Source organism: Pygoscelis adeliae, unplaced genomic scaffold (assembly GCF_000699105.1).
Source record: "Pygoscelis adeliae isolate BGI_AS28 unplaced genomic scaffold, ASM69910v1 Scaffold66, whole genome shotgun sequence".
Taxonomy (NCBI): Eukaryota; Metazoa; Chordata; class Aves; order Sphenisciformes; family Spheniscidae; genus Pygoscelis; species Pygoscelis adeliae.
In genome coordinates this window covers 10,288,477-10,303,568 of record NW_008825167.1, presented here as the reverse complement: position 1 = coordinate 10,303,568, position 15,092 = coordinate 10,288,477, and the positions used below count along the sequence as shown (strand labels likewise).

At 38.9% G+C, this 15,092-nt stretch overlaps 1 protein-coding gene across 1 annotated transcript in view; it reads left to right on the top strand.

Moving 5' to 3' along the window:
- Positions 1-1,245: 1,245 nt before the first annotated feature.
- Positions 1,246-15,092, top strand: part of MAN2B2 (mannosidase, alpha, class 2B, member 2) — a 27,822-nt gene continuing 13,975 nt past the window's right edge. Inside the window, exons 1-6 of the mRNA XM_009328840.1 lie at positions 1,246-1,404; positions 5,104-5,209; positions 7,629-7,801; positions 9,043-9,158; positions 10,086-10,263; positions 13,453-13,651. Of these exons, the coding sequence (XP_009327115.1) occupies positions 1,264-1,404; positions 5,104-5,209; positions 7,629-7,801; positions 9,043-9,158; positions 10,086-10,263; positions 13,453-13,651 (913 nt within the window). The 5' untranslated portion in view covers positions 1,246-1,263. The remainder of the gene's footprint in view (positions 1,405-5,103; positions 5,210-7,628; positions 7,802-9,042; positions 9,159-10,085; positions 10,264-13,452; positions 13,652-15,092) is intronic.

Here is a 15,092-nt window from a genome sequence, read left to right as displayed (position 1 = left end):
AGTTGTGGAAAACAAGGGGTTAGGAAAAGTTCATTTCTGATTTGGATCACATCGTCCCCTTCTTATGTCAAAATGTGATTTTTGTATAGGAGACTAGCCTAAATTAAAACTGTGGATTCATATTTTATATATCATGCCCATTAGTTTTTAGGTGGGTGAGATATCTGTATGTCAATCACTTTCAGATGTACGTGTATGTATTGCGGTGTGTGTTCTTAAGCAAGTACCAGTAGTTTAAGTAGAGAAGCGTTAAAATAACTGTGCTATAACATGCAGATAACTTTGTTACAAGAAAACACGGACATCCTAGCAGGAAATTCTAGGATCTCTGCTGTTGTCTTTAGATGTTCTGTATCACTTTGAAATTAAGTAAAGGGTGTATCTGGTCAGCAGAAGTTGTTCTGGGAAGGATAAGTGTACATAAAATATCTTGATGTGCGCAACTTTAAAAATAACATGGTGATGTTCATTTGATACCGTATTATAGGATATAACAGTGTGATAGGTTATTTGATGGATACAGTTGTCATGTTTGCATTCCAATAAAACCCATAGGCCTCATTCTGGAATACAGGTGGCTTTAGGAATGGCATAGACGGGATAGATGCACAAATTCTCACACTGGATGTTTCCATGTCAACAGTCAAACTCATTCTAAGAGTCCTTTGCCATTTTGGTTTTACTCTGTCGTAAAACATCAAGCAAAATGGAGTTATTTTTCGTGACTGAAGCTTCTAGGGCCATAATAGTATAATTTACAGTATATGTATCACTGTATTATACTGGCAGTGCACACCTGCAGCGCAGAGTCATACTCGCTCTGAAGAACCAATTCTGCTAATTCAGGCCATCAAAAGAAGAACAGAAATGGAAGAATAAAGTGTACATGTGCGTTTTTTAACTATGTTGGTGCAAAGTCTTATCATTTATGGCATTGTTGATTTAAGGTAAGCAATGAGGGACAGGGTAAGCTGTTCCCAGTACATCAAAAAGAAAGCTTGTACTGGTGTCTGCTCAGCCTGGGGAAAGCTACGCTATGATCTAGTCAGGTCCCCAGTCAGAGGATGTATTTTGGAGCAGAAGGGCCCACAGGCTGTATGTAACCAGAGAGAACTTGGTCTTTCTGCACGTACAAAAGAAGTGTGCAACAAATGTGAGGTTTTTGATCTGTCTCTTCTCAAGCCCAGTAAGTGTTCAAAACAGCCCATTTAATATGGGCAAAACATAGAGTTTATTTTCTACCTTTTTTTTTTTCAGGAAAGTATGCATGCTTATGCAGCAAATGTCTACACATCTGTTGTAGAAGAGCTAGTGAAAGGAAAGCAGCGCAAATTTATTGCTGTGGAGCAGGAATTCTTTCGACTCTGGTGGGATGCAGTAGCCACAGATAGGTACAAGCAGCAGGTAAGTTGTACCAGAGCCAAACTTCCTGCTAACAAAGAATCCACGCTCTTTTCAGGGGGCAAAGAGGGGCAAAGTACTTTACCATTTTCTTTTTACCCAGGTCTTGTGTAAGCTGTCTCTGAATCTGGTGCTTCTTATGAAAGGACATTAACTCTAAAGGCGGTTGCAAGAGGTTAAAACCCCAACTATAGATCAGAGCAGTAGGAGGTAGTAACCTTCGCACCGAAGACTCTTTACACTTTACAATTCTTGTTTCGTCAGTGACTCTTACTTGGGGGCATGCTAGCATAAGATGTGGGTGATTCTGAAAGAGGCTGTACCAATATCTGTTAAACATCTGAAGCTTATGAACTGCTGCCTAACGCTGCTCACAAGAAGGAACGTTTTTTCTTTCCAGTTAAGTACTGCTCAAAAACCTGTCATTTGTAAACAAGGAAAATGCAGCAAAGAGGTGACTGTCGATTCAACAGCAATAACTGTTTCTTGGGTTTGTTTATTTATAAGCTGTGATCCCTTTCAGTCTTCAGAGCTTTAATTTGAGGATTGGTTTTTTTCCTAGTAAAGACATTGTGAAGTTTTATTTGTCACTTCTTTTTTCCTCTGGCATGAAACAAACTGAAATCAAAGACTGCGCTGCTACCCTAGCAGCTGGTTGTGTGTTGCATTGCAGTGCAAGATGTTTAAGTTTTGGACCCTAAAACCAGAGGGTAGGTGCAGCTTCCCATAGGTACTCACTCAGAACTCCATGGTCTGTTTTGTTACCAGGGTTCAGGCAACAGCAGCATATTACTTACAGTACTTTACATTTCAGTTTGTTCAAAGCATCACGTAAAAAAGACACCTCTTGCCTGTTTTTTCTAACCTAGTCCTTCACTAAATTCTGAATTTTCTGTAATGTTTAGTATTTAAATAATAGCTTACAACCTATGTGCAGCTGACCTTTGTATGAGAGGTTTTGCTGTGTATAGGCAGTCCACTGTTTTTGTGTGGGCGTTTTGCCCATACTTGCCTGTTGAAGGACAATTTTCTTGTCTGTTTTTAATTAGAAAACTGTACTGTAAGTCTGGGGTGGGGGGATTAAAGAAAATAGCATGGGAACTACTTTGTGCAGGGACAGAAGAGTGCTCTAATTTTCTAAGGTAAGTTGATCTTATTTCAACTATGTTATGCTGCTGTAACCCAAATGTAAAGACCCGTGTTTCTAATATCTATTCTTGCTATTATGTGGAATCCAGAAGAGTAAATGTGTATCACGTTTGACCTCAGTAGTACAAAACTAGTACATATGATTCAGCCTTTAATTTCCTAGCCTAATTACTAATAATTGTTGCTTTTATGCATTTTTAGTCAGTTCTCTGGTTACTTTATAGTTGCTTCTCTGAAAATTAAAATTATTAAAAATAAATTCCTCTTAAACCTGTGTGTCAAACATTTAATCTCTAATAATATTTAAGAGCTATGATGCTTGCTGATAAGTGACATGTTTTTAACATTAGCAGGTTGCAAATATTGGACCTTGAAATTAGGTCATTCTGGTTACTGTCCTGCTTTTTCCACTTGAGCTCTAGCATTAGTGATTTTCTGTAGTACAGGCTCTCTGGTTTTAATTTTGCCATTTTTTTTCTTAATTTAGTATTTCACTTGGAATACAGGATTTAATTCTAGTTTCTTTTGGAATGTCCGCTTTGGATTAGAGCAGTAGCATTAAAAACTAGTAAAAGGTACAGCCTGGGTACTGAAGCTGATTTTGCAATTCAGATGAGGATATGTAGAAGTGAAATGTATTGCAGCAGTATTCAGCCAGATATGAACCTCTAAGTTGTCAGTGCATGTTATTTCCACAGTATTTTCTTGTGTGAACCATTCCTATCACCTTACCCTGGCTTGATGTCTGGGTGTTTTAAGTTGGAGAAAAAAGATGTGTAGCCACTTCTACCTGGTTTGTAGGGGTGAGTTGATGTAAGAATAGTAGTAGCTGTCCCAAGGACCACAGATATGTTCTACTACCATAGCAGCCTGCTGCTTGTAGTACTGCTGTGTCTGTTTCCTCGGTTCCTCCTTCCTTTTGCCCAGTGCTGGTCAGCAAAAGTGCTTGTCATTAGAGATATTGTTTTCTTTTTTTTTTCTAGGATTGGATATTATTTAAATTACTTGAATTATTTTTCTTGTGTTTTCAGCCTCTCAGTGGTTCCACAAAACTTATATTAAAAAAAAGTTTCCATGGCCCAAAGTTTGGATCAGAGGTATCTTTTTTGGACATCCATCCAAATGGGGAATAATAGCCAGAGATGCTTTTCATGTAGGTCAGGACCATTTCTGTGCTGACACCAGATATCAGTTATCTGGTCTCCCAGCATGCTAATCAGTCACCACAGTTGGCTGGAACTAATTTATGAATGCTGAGCCCTGAAGCGTTTTCACAACATTGTGAAAGAGAGAAATGATCATAATCAAAATTGACAATCTGGCATCGTATCTGAGCAGACACAGGGGCATTCACTGAAGGTTCCTAGGGAAATAAACATAGCTCTGGAATTGGCATCCTACATGACAGATTTAAAAAAAAAAAAAGTGTGTGTGTGGAGATTAAAATACATATTTATACAGACTTTCTTTGTTGGAAGTTTGAGGTATCTTTGAAGTTCTAGGTAGCGAAGTAACTCTAACAAAAACAGAAGACTCCCTAACGCTTCTAGAAAGGGACACAGGCTATTACTCCCTCCCTCCAAACACCGGCCCCCCCCTTCATCCAGCACATTTGCTGAAAGTTGTACTTGTCGGCATACTTGTTGTTTCCAGTGGCTGAAGAAAACCCAAAAAAACCCCAGAAAAACTGTGAATAATTGAACAGGTTGTAATATACTGACAGTTTTTAAACTAGGAAAAAGAGACCAGACATGAAGGTTAGCAGTGGGTTTATCAGGCAGGCGAACCTGCTACATGTGGAATAACTACTTCTTAATAAAGCATTCTGTCTCTCACAAGTTGAGCAACCTGTCCATCCTCTGAAGGCAAGGTAGATGCATACAGAGTAGAAGGGATGTGTTTGTGGCCACGGTGTGATGGCACACTTTGTCTCCTTCCTGGATCCCACAGATCTCAGTCTCCAAATTGTTATAGAGGTAGTAGACTAAAGGAAACCCCGGGAGCCTGGGGTTGCATATTGCCCATATGCCATTGCTGCTTGTACGGGGTTGCATATTGCTCTCTCATCCAGCCACCCAGTGCCTTTCCTAAGCCAAGACAGATGCAGCAGGAGGAAGACTTTGGGAGAAGCACTAGTATCTTCTGTTTTAATCCTCCAGCTCTAATTGCCTTGAGGCAGGATCCTAGGCTGCTGCCAGTGCAGTACATGGGGACAAGTCTGGTGTTTAGATGGTATAAAGGCATGGTAACAGCCCTACTGAGAAGCACAGGAAGGTCAGGGTCTACCTGGCAGCGCATCCTTTGTGCTCACTACCTGGTTTCAGTCTAAGCTGGGTAAATCAATGCACTGTACAGCACATTAGTATGCTTTTTCCACCCTTCTCCTTTTGATAGCACTCAGTACAGGCAGCCTTTTATCCCACTTCTGTCCTGGATGCCTTCGTGACAAGTGTTGTGTCTAGGTAATGTGCTGTGATCTGAAATGAATTTGCAGCCTTTTGGGATAAGACTGAAATGATGTTTATGTTCTGTGTCTTAATTTCAATGTCATAGGTCCATCAGTTGCTTCAGGAGGGACAATTGGAATTTGTCATTGGAGGGCAAGTGATGCATGATGAAGCTGTGACACTAATTGATGATCAAATTTTACAGTTGACGGGTATGCATATTTGCATTTAACTTTTATTTTTCATTGTTATGACCTTGGGGGGTTTGTTTGTTTTTCATTTCTCCACTCCAAGATTGCTATTATTTTCTTACTCTTTAAGAACTGATCTTTTATTTTTTACTTGCTGGTGGGTTATCTGTATAAAAATCTTTGCTTTAAAAAAACCCAAACACAACAGTTCTGCAGTAAGCAAAAGGGTTAATGAAAGCTGGCTTGCAGTTTAATTGGTCAGTTACAAACTCCTTTGGAGCAGAGGCCTTTTGTGTGTGTGTGTATTTGTGTGTTTGTGTGTGTGTTTGTGAGCTTAAGCGCCTGGGAAGATAGTTATGGTCAAATTGAGGGTATGAAATGCTCTGGAAGAAAATACCTGGTAGCAATTCAGAGTGTGGGGAGGTTGTATTGTTTAGGCTAAGTCTTCTGCAGAACATGGGCCACTGAATGTCACTGTGGTCATCTGAACCTAGTTGAAAGACTTGCTTGATGAAGAAACCCCCATTTGTAATTGTTATCAGTGGCCTCTGTTAGAAATAGGTGCATATTTCCAAGAGATGCACTATTTCCCATTTTAATCTTCTAGCTTCTGCTTCCAGACGTTCGTGTGTTACACCTCTCCATCTGATGGTTTAAAGAGTCTTCTAGTATTTACATTTATCTCCATCTGGTTAATGAAAAAAGAAACAGGATAAATCATGCCACCACTGTGCTATAGATGCCCATAATATGCCGTGAGGGAGTAGCATGCTTTTTTGGGGCGGGAGGGAATGTATTGCCACCAGCTGTCTATTATGGCCGATATAAACCCTGCCCGTCTCAGGGCTACGCTCTGGGCAGCTTTCTACATGGGAGAGTAAAGGGTCAGAAAACACTTTTATCATTTGCTGAATCTAACTGCGCAGCACCACTGGCCTTGTTCCTTGCTTGTCAGTGTTTATCAGGAGCGCAGGGATAGCAGATGCTTTTGCATCTCAGTGAGTCACCACATCACACTCTGGCCAAGGGGATCTCCTCCTCTTGGGATGAATGTGGGGTTTTTTTTTCTCATCTGACTCCTGTGTGTAAAGGTTGTTATATAGGCTTAGTACACCGAACCCAGGACTTCTCCAAAGAAATCACTAATATTGACTGAAGAGTCCTTTTGTTTAAATGCAACTACAGCTTTTTCTTTCGAGTTAGCTGCAGAAAACATTGTTTCTAATTTAATATTTTATTCTGTGTATAAACATAATATTTCTAAAAAAGAAATTTCAAGTTTGGTAATTTATAACAAAAGTATTAATGTATTTTAAAATTCCTATTTATTTTTTCCTGAAAGCACTCTGCTCAGTTTAAGTACGAGTACATACAAACAAAACAATGTATCCTTGCATTATGTGTGGAGTTCATCTTGAGGAGACAAAGCCAGTGCAGACATATGGGGTCTGCATTTCGTGTCTTCTCATGTCTGTCCTTCTGTGTTTTGGAAGAGCCTAGCAAACTCTGCCTAAAATGTGCTTCAGTCAGAAGAGTTAAAATAAACACTTTGTGAATATTTTCACTAGAGAAGACATTAACCATGGGAAAGATGAAGTGAAAAGAGAATGCCTTGCAACCTCAGTTATTCAAACATGATATTAAAATTTGGAGTGGAGTTAGTCCATTCCCCAAAATGGGGAAGATACGGTTGCATTTTCAAATAGTTCTGAGCATGATTCCAGAACTGTAAAATTAAGATCTGCAATTTTTTTTTTTTTTTTAAATGAGGATCCTCCTAGTGTGATATATTGGAGTTCGGAGTAAAATCTATTGCTTAGCTGGTTGTCTTACTTTCATTTAAATAGTTTATCTGAGTTTATTCTATTGTCTGGTCTTTCTGATTTGAGGGTTTCTTTTTTTGAAACTCATTTCAATACAAAATTAATAACGTTGGTTGTAAATAATATCATGTATCAAGATTGCTATTAACCTTTGGCTTTTTTCTTTTTTTACGATTGAGGATCATATTCATATTAGTTTTTTTTACTGAATGGCTTCCCTGTCCTTTTGTCATTGATACGAGACTGAAATTTTCTGAGAATGGGTGGTATGATTTGAGCGAACACAAACTAAAACCCAGCTTGTTGTTTTCATGCAGACTGTTAGCCTTAACCTAATCTGTATCTAAGTACTTTTTCCCAGGCCTGTCTCTAGTCATAATTCCTCTTTGTTATTCATCTTTTGTAATGTTAATAAGTTATACCTGGCATAGCAAAATAAATATTGTCAGTGTGAAACTTTCTGCTGTGAATCATTAAATTTCTGAAACTTTAAATGCTTTGGAAAACAGCAACAAAGAGCTATCCTTTAAGTGCTTATCTGTAATACTGTATGCCTATTAAATTTATGAAATGAACTTGTAAAAGTGTTCCTAACGTAAACAAATTTTGCTTTGCAGAAGGCCATGGATTTTTGTATGAAACTTTTGGGATCAGGCCTCAGTTTTCTTGGCACGTTGATCCTTTTGGAGCTTCAGCTACAACACCAACTCTTTTTGCTCTGGCTGGTTTTAATGCTCATCTTATTTCTCGGATTGACTATGATCTGAAGGCTGACATGCAGAAAAACAAGGTAAAAATACCATTAGGAATGGAACCCATTGACAGCCTCTACTTACAGTAGTCTAAACCATGACATTAAGATAAGCATCCCTCTGATCTGTGCAAGAAAATATAGGTATTTCTTCTCTAAAAGTGACATGCTGATTGCATGTGGTAATAGTGAAATATATTGAATCCATGTAATATGGTCAGTAATGTCTTTGTGACTTCTGATCAAGGACAAAATATAGTCTAGTCTGAAGAAGACACAAAATGTGGACAGTTGGGCAAAGAGTAAGTGGGCGTTGAATTAGGAGTGTTGGAACTGGAGGCATCTAGAATGGGTTTCAGCTTCCCTTGAGAAAATCTTAGATAGGTTGGGTTTTTTATAGGTTGTTTTAAAGTGTAGCGTATATGTTTGGGTGCAGTGGTTGTCATGCTTGGAACACTTATTTGTGCCTGTAAAAGTAATAATACTAGGTCAGAGCGGCAGCTAATCATTTGTTTGCTGAATTCAGTTTTTGTTTTATGTTCTGCCTTCTCTTGCACAGTGTCCCATACACAGTAAATGTTTTTCTTTTCATATCACAATGTTGGACCCTGATCTGTCATCATTATGTGAAAATAAGGGGCTTTCACAAGTATGAGTGGGCCATTAGGCAGTTTTTAAGAATCTTGGGTGAAACTCAAGCGTCTCTGAAGAAGAAAACAGAATTCCTGTTGAATTTGGTGAAGCCAGGACCTACCACCTTATGTTTGCAGTGAATTCCAATACTTCCTTTCTGCTAAAATCTTCTGAGCTTTTGACAATCTCTTCCCATCTAATTTTTTTTCTAGCACATGGCAGTCTGGAGGCTTCCAAAACTGTAAAAATTCTGTTTCAGTTGATTTAAACATTGATTCCCACTGACTACAGTGCAATCCAGACTACATCTGGATCTTTCCTAGCTTAGAGGTGTTCAGCTCCCACTGAAACAAGTGAGGTGTAACGCCTGTGATAAGCTAGGCTTACATCTGGATTTTAGCATGCAGCTGGCAGTGTGCTGCCTCTTCTCCTTCTCCATCAATTTGAATAGAAAGGCAACACTATAGCCTCCTATATATAGTATGTGACCTTGCTTGGGGTACCATTGGCTGCTCTTAAGTAAAAACATTTAAAGTATTTCAAGTGGTGGAATGGAAGATGGGCACTCTGAAGTCTTAAGCTGTTAATGATGGTATTTCTGTGCTTGTCATCAAGGGTAATGGTTTTTTACCTTTTTTGTTTTCCAGAAGCTTCAGTTTGTATGGCAGGGCTCTCCTTCCTTATCTGAAGGACAGGAGATCTTCACCCATGTTATGGATCAGTACAGCTACTGTACCCCATCGCAAATACCTTTTTCAAACAGGTCTGAAGATTTCCCAAATAGGCAGAAATATTGATCGCTTCTGAGAGTTTATATTGTTGGAGTTTAAGTATTTTCTTTGACTGTTTTCTTTCAACAGTATTCTACTGCTTTCTCCTGACCTGCAGTAGGTCAAGGAGATGTCTAGACTCTGTAGATCTGAGTCAAAAAGTGACACTTACTACTGACAGGCATTAAAAATACTTCAAAATATTGACAGACTTTAAAAATAGTTTTCTAGCACTGGGAGGCTTGGAACACAGGTACAACTTTCATCTATATATATATATATATCATGTCAGTCCTTATCAAAAAAATATAGGATAAAAATGTGAAACAAATCAATTGCTATAAACAGAAAATGTCCAAAGCAGGACTGGGTTGTTTTCTCTCTGCCTGGAAAGTTAAGATTTAAAAACTCCAGGAAGCTCAGTATGGACTTGGCTATTGCTAATTGATTTTCTGTGGGAGATTTTCAGCATTATATTGGGCTGAGATTGTGTATATTATCTGTGTATAAACTAAAGCAACTAAAATTTTCCATTTACTTTGTGAAAAAATCCGAGAGCTTTTGAAAACTGTATTTTGCTCACTGGCTTATCCAGTACAATACTCTTTGTAAACGACATCTACTTGGGGAACATCCTCATTGTTACAAAGCTTGCTGTTTTGTCCTATGATTTCTTTGTTCTGTGCCAGCAAGCAACAGGGACTTGGAAAGTTTCACAGTGTGAAAAGAAAACTGGACAACCTTCCCCCTACCTCCACCCACAAATAAACACTAAATGCTAAACACTAGCAATGAATATAAGCTGATTTTTTTTGCTGCTTATTCCCTGTGTGTCTGCCTTTTATCCCAGCACCTTTTGATGTGTTTTTCCCAGTTGAATAAATCCTGTTTATAGCCTATTGCTTTCTCCTTCTACTTAGATCAGGATTTTATTGGAATGGAATTGCAGCTTTCCCAGATCCACCAAAAGATGGTGTTTATCCAAACATGAGTCTCCCTGTTACAGATGCTAACATCCATCTGTATGCACAAACCATGGTGGCAAACATTAAGGAGAGAGCAGCCTGGTTCCGAACAAGTGATGTTTTGTGGCCGTGGGTAAGTGCATGATCAGCATTTGCTTTAGCAGCGGCAAGTACACCTACAGTATGAACAGTAAGTAGATGGTACTTTGCTACAGTATGTAGTGCAAAAACGCAGGTAGAAACCACATGTCGGTAGAGTGTTTTTCTAAGAAGTGTGGCCCAAATGTCTCATTAGTAATGATTTTAAAAACTAGAACTTCTTTGTGCAGTCTGCCAGCTGTCTACCAAGTCTTCGACCCTACTTAATATAGAAAGAAGTATGGCAAAATTGTAAAGATAACCTCTTGCGAAACTATATATTGCAATATTGCTTCCTGTTTTCCCTCCTTGTTTTGTCTATTTAAATGATCTCTTTACCTAACTGCTTAGCACAACATAACTCTGTGTTAACAAAAACAATAGCGTTACAAGAAAATGTATTATGCATTAGGTAGATAATGTCTTTTCTAATTGACGTGTAATCATTTTCTTATACAGTCTTTGTATTTTAGTTAGAAACATAAGCATATCCCAGCATGGTCATTCAAACACTTTTTTCAGCAATATGCTGTGTTAATTATGTCCTACATGTACACATAGCAGTGGTATGCTCTCGCTATTTTTGAGTCCTTAGGAAAGAGTAACTTTGCCTAAACTGAATGTAGAGTCTGGTTTTGAATTTTGATGGATGCTGTAGGTCTCATAATTACCATATTAAAGGATGATGTGGTTCTTAAGGTGGCTATTTCACCACAATATCTGTTTGCAAAGAGAACAAACATTTTCTGACTGATGCAGCTTTGAGTCACTGATTTGTTTTTCTCCTGTGTTTGTGACACTGTTGCTTATATTGAATTTTTTTTTTTTAGAGGGTGAGGGGAGAAGTGGGATATAATACTCTGTAGTAGTGCTATAGTGAAAGTTACGCTGAAATGGGGAGGAGGGAGTTTTGAATAGTATGAATAAATTCCAAATGTCTAGATCCAAACCTGCAGTTTTGCAATAACGTAAGAAAATTTTAGTCTCTGACTTCCTGATTTGTGTGCTTGTGATAATGAGCTTTATACAAAGTAATAAAAGTTTGTTCCTCATTCGTAGGGCTATGTAAAGAAGTAGAGAGAAATAGATATACAGATATCTCTCTAGTTAAGCTTAGCAATTTTTTTGTGATTACAAATAGTTTGGAGTACTTGGATATTTTTTTTTTCCTTCAGTTAAAAAAATCAGGAAATACACACCTTCCCACTTAAGGTCAGGCCTCACATCCAGACTATTGGCACTTTTGTGATGAGTTATATGGACAAACAAGTGTTTGTTCATGATCTGAAGCACCTAGTTGTGCAGGAGGATGCATTGAGCTGTGGGGCAGTGTAAAAGTTCAAACCTGCCTCTCTAGAGGCCATAGCAGCAGATGTAGCAGGGGGTATGGAATTGTCTTAAGGGCTGGAACTGATCCTTGAGATTGTTTTTTGGCCTGTGTGGTTGAACTAACTGTACAGTAATGTATAGCATTCCTGTGCAAAGTTTTGTTCAGGTAGCGAGTGGATGTGATGACTAACTAGAGCAGGTTCTCCTGGACATCCTTGTTCTACTGAACTACAGTGCTCCTCAGTGTACTGTGTTCTGTGTCAGTGTGAGTGGAGTCTACCAGCCCAGCACATCCCCTTCTGTGGTGCAAAGTATCTACTTTTTATGAGGAAGTCTTCTTGAATCATGAGTTGAAAGTAGTGCTCTACAAATATGAAGTAGTTTTGACTGGTAAACATATGACTTCTTCCCCACAAATTTAATTGGAGTCAACATTAGGAAGTCTGGTTTGCACTGACTGCCGCACTTTTCATATTTGGTTTGATATGTTTTAGTAGCTCATTGCAGTTTGAAGTTGTTTTGCAGTTTCTGCTATGTGCATGCAGAAGATCTCTGGGTATCTCAGAAGAACTTTTCTCATTTGAAAATAGAATTTCCACTTTTCTGATCAGTGACTTACCCTGTTAGGTCTGAGGGACAGGCATGTGCACTAGGATTCATAAAGGATGTGACAGTGACCTTACTTGAAACACCTAGTAAATGGGGAAGGGATGGGGTGGCACTCATATCTGGGAAAGAAGGGAGAGTAATCACCTCTGAGTTCAATTGAACTCATCAGGTTCAACTCATTCATGAGTTGAATGGGTTCAGCTCATCAGGTTAAACTCATTGAGCTCATCAGGTAAACATTGGGGTGGAAGATGGGACTGCAACGAAAATAGAGCCTCTTTGGCCATTTCTTCCAGCATCTGCGAAGCTTTGAAGACAAATTGCTGAGAGCATCTTTATTTTGAAAATGAGATCAGGATTGACTTGGGCAATGTTTTCTACCTCAGGCACAGGAACATGAAGATGAGGATGTATTAAGCTAGTGTCAGTGTTGTAAGGCTTCTATTAGGCCTTTTTATGTGGAGAAGGTTTCTTAGCATATTGTTGTGCTTCAGTTTGATGCCTATACTGTAGTACTGATACCGTAAGAATATACTTGGTGCCATGGCTGACTGACTCTCATTTTCCTGTTCAGCTACTGTAGTTGAACAAAAGCATGCTTACTTATGCCTTTCTTTAACTGTTTGTATGTGCAGATAGTCTGTATTGAGACGCCTCCAACAGAAGGCAGAAGTTGTGCAAGCATGCTCAAAAAAAAAAAAAGAGGCTTTAATACACGGTGTTATCACCTCTCTCAACTATTTGCATGAGCATCAGAAGTACTATAGTCTACTGTCGTGATGGGGGATCAGCAACACATTGTGTGCCATTTGTACTACAGGGATCTCTGTCAGATTGTTTTGTTTCACGTCATGTCCTCACCACTTCCTAAAGCTGTAAGCATTCTTAAGAGCAGGAAATAAGAACTTCCATATTTTCTGCTAAGTGGGAGAAATGCAGTGTGAAAAGAAGCAAAGGTTGTCTTTCCAGGCATGTATGCATGCATTTTCCAATTGCTACCACGAAATTTCGTGCTCTTGCACAATATGGTGTGTCAACACACTTCTCCCTATCTGTAATGCTGGTTGGTTATCAACTGATACGTGCAATAACCCTACCCGTTCTGGACATTTTTGTAACAAATAACTTTTACATGGGCAGTCAAGATCACAAGAAATACCACTTTAACATAGACTAGTGTTAAAAAAAGATCCTTCTAAATTACATGACCCAAAGTCATCTGGCTGTTCTGTTTTCTGTATTTCAGGGTTGTGACAAACAGTTCTTTAACGCATCTGTTCAGTACTCCAACATGGACCTGTTGTTGGATTATATTAACAAGCATTCTGATGAGTTTGGAGTGACTGTGCAGTATGCCACTGTTGGTGATTACTTCCAAGCAGTTTATAGCAGAAATCTTACATGGGAAATTCGGGACTCTCAAGACTTTCTTCCATATTCAACAGGTAATTAAGTTCAGAACTGCAGAATGTCTGCCTCAAATGTACATATTTAAAATGTTAATAAAGGGAAATTGAGAAAATGGGAAATAAAGTAAGAGGAAAAACACCATCTCCTTACAACATTTATTTACACTACCAGGTGTCATTAAATAGACAAGCTGATGCCAATGTAGTGGTGTAAGAAAGATGGTAGGGCAGTGGTTGGAATATTTCTTTGGGACCATTGGAAGCAGTGGGTGGAGGAAGAGACCCTGAAAGAAAGAGTACAGAAATAGGCAAACTTGGCAAGAAACCCAACTTGAGATTTTTGGTTTGCTGCCTTTGAATAACGATAGAGAGTGCAAAGGAAAGCTAAGCACAAGGTATATTCATGAGTGTGTAATGTCATCCAAATTTTTTTAATGACCTGAAGAAACGTATAGATACTGCACTAATCAGGTTCTGTTACAGTGAAAACAGTGAGCGGTGAGATAAACCTGTAGGCCTAGGCCACCTGGCTGAAATTTACTAAGATATTTGAGTGGATGGATGAAGGAAAAAAAGAGTGCAAAGTGGTTAGCAGAGAGCAGTGATAGCAAAGGTGCTTCGCAGAGGTGTACCAGCACAACTAATACAAGTCATTTCTCATGACATTGGAGGGGGCCTGTCCGAACACTAAAGCTGAGATCCTAGGACTCATTCTGCTTCAAATATAGCTTTTGACTATTTGTTTCATGTTTGCACATTTAAGTTGGAATTCATTTTTTCTCTGCCTCCCACACATTAGCATGCACAAATAACCTGTAGTCTTCTAGGTACTCTGCAGTATTAGATATGCATATTACGCCTCTCCTCCTCGTCCCCAAAAATGAGCTGTAGTAAGGACACAGTCGCTCCAGGATCCAGGGAACTGAAAGGAAACTGGTGAACTGAAAGATACATAGAAATGGATGCATGGCCAAATAGAGCCATGTCTCATTGTTACTGTTTAAAAGAACTGGATTATGCATAGATTAGAGCAGAGATGGTAAACACGACATGGAGTAATCTATGAATGTCTGAAGGAGAAGCGAGGCAGGTAACCAAGGCAATCTGAAAGCTCTTAGGGTACTTCTTTGTTCGTACAGTGGAATAGCAGTGGTTAGAAAGCCAAACAGTTGGTGCTGAGGATTTGACGTCCACACTCTACGTAATTCCAGGAAAATTGGATATAATCTGGTCATATGGACTGAACGTGCATTAATGCTTGTTACATACTGTCAGGAATCCAGTTTGTGAGCTCCAAAACCAATCTTTTGTATAACACAAAGCATACTAGATAAGGATGACTGATAGATTCACTTCACTTTTGGACCATGTTCCTGGTCCAAACAAAACACTAATGTAGATGAACCCCTAAAGTCTCTTGTAGCTCTAGGAGAAGGTCTTGTCTTTTTCATTAAAGAAAACAGTTTTAAGTTCGGGG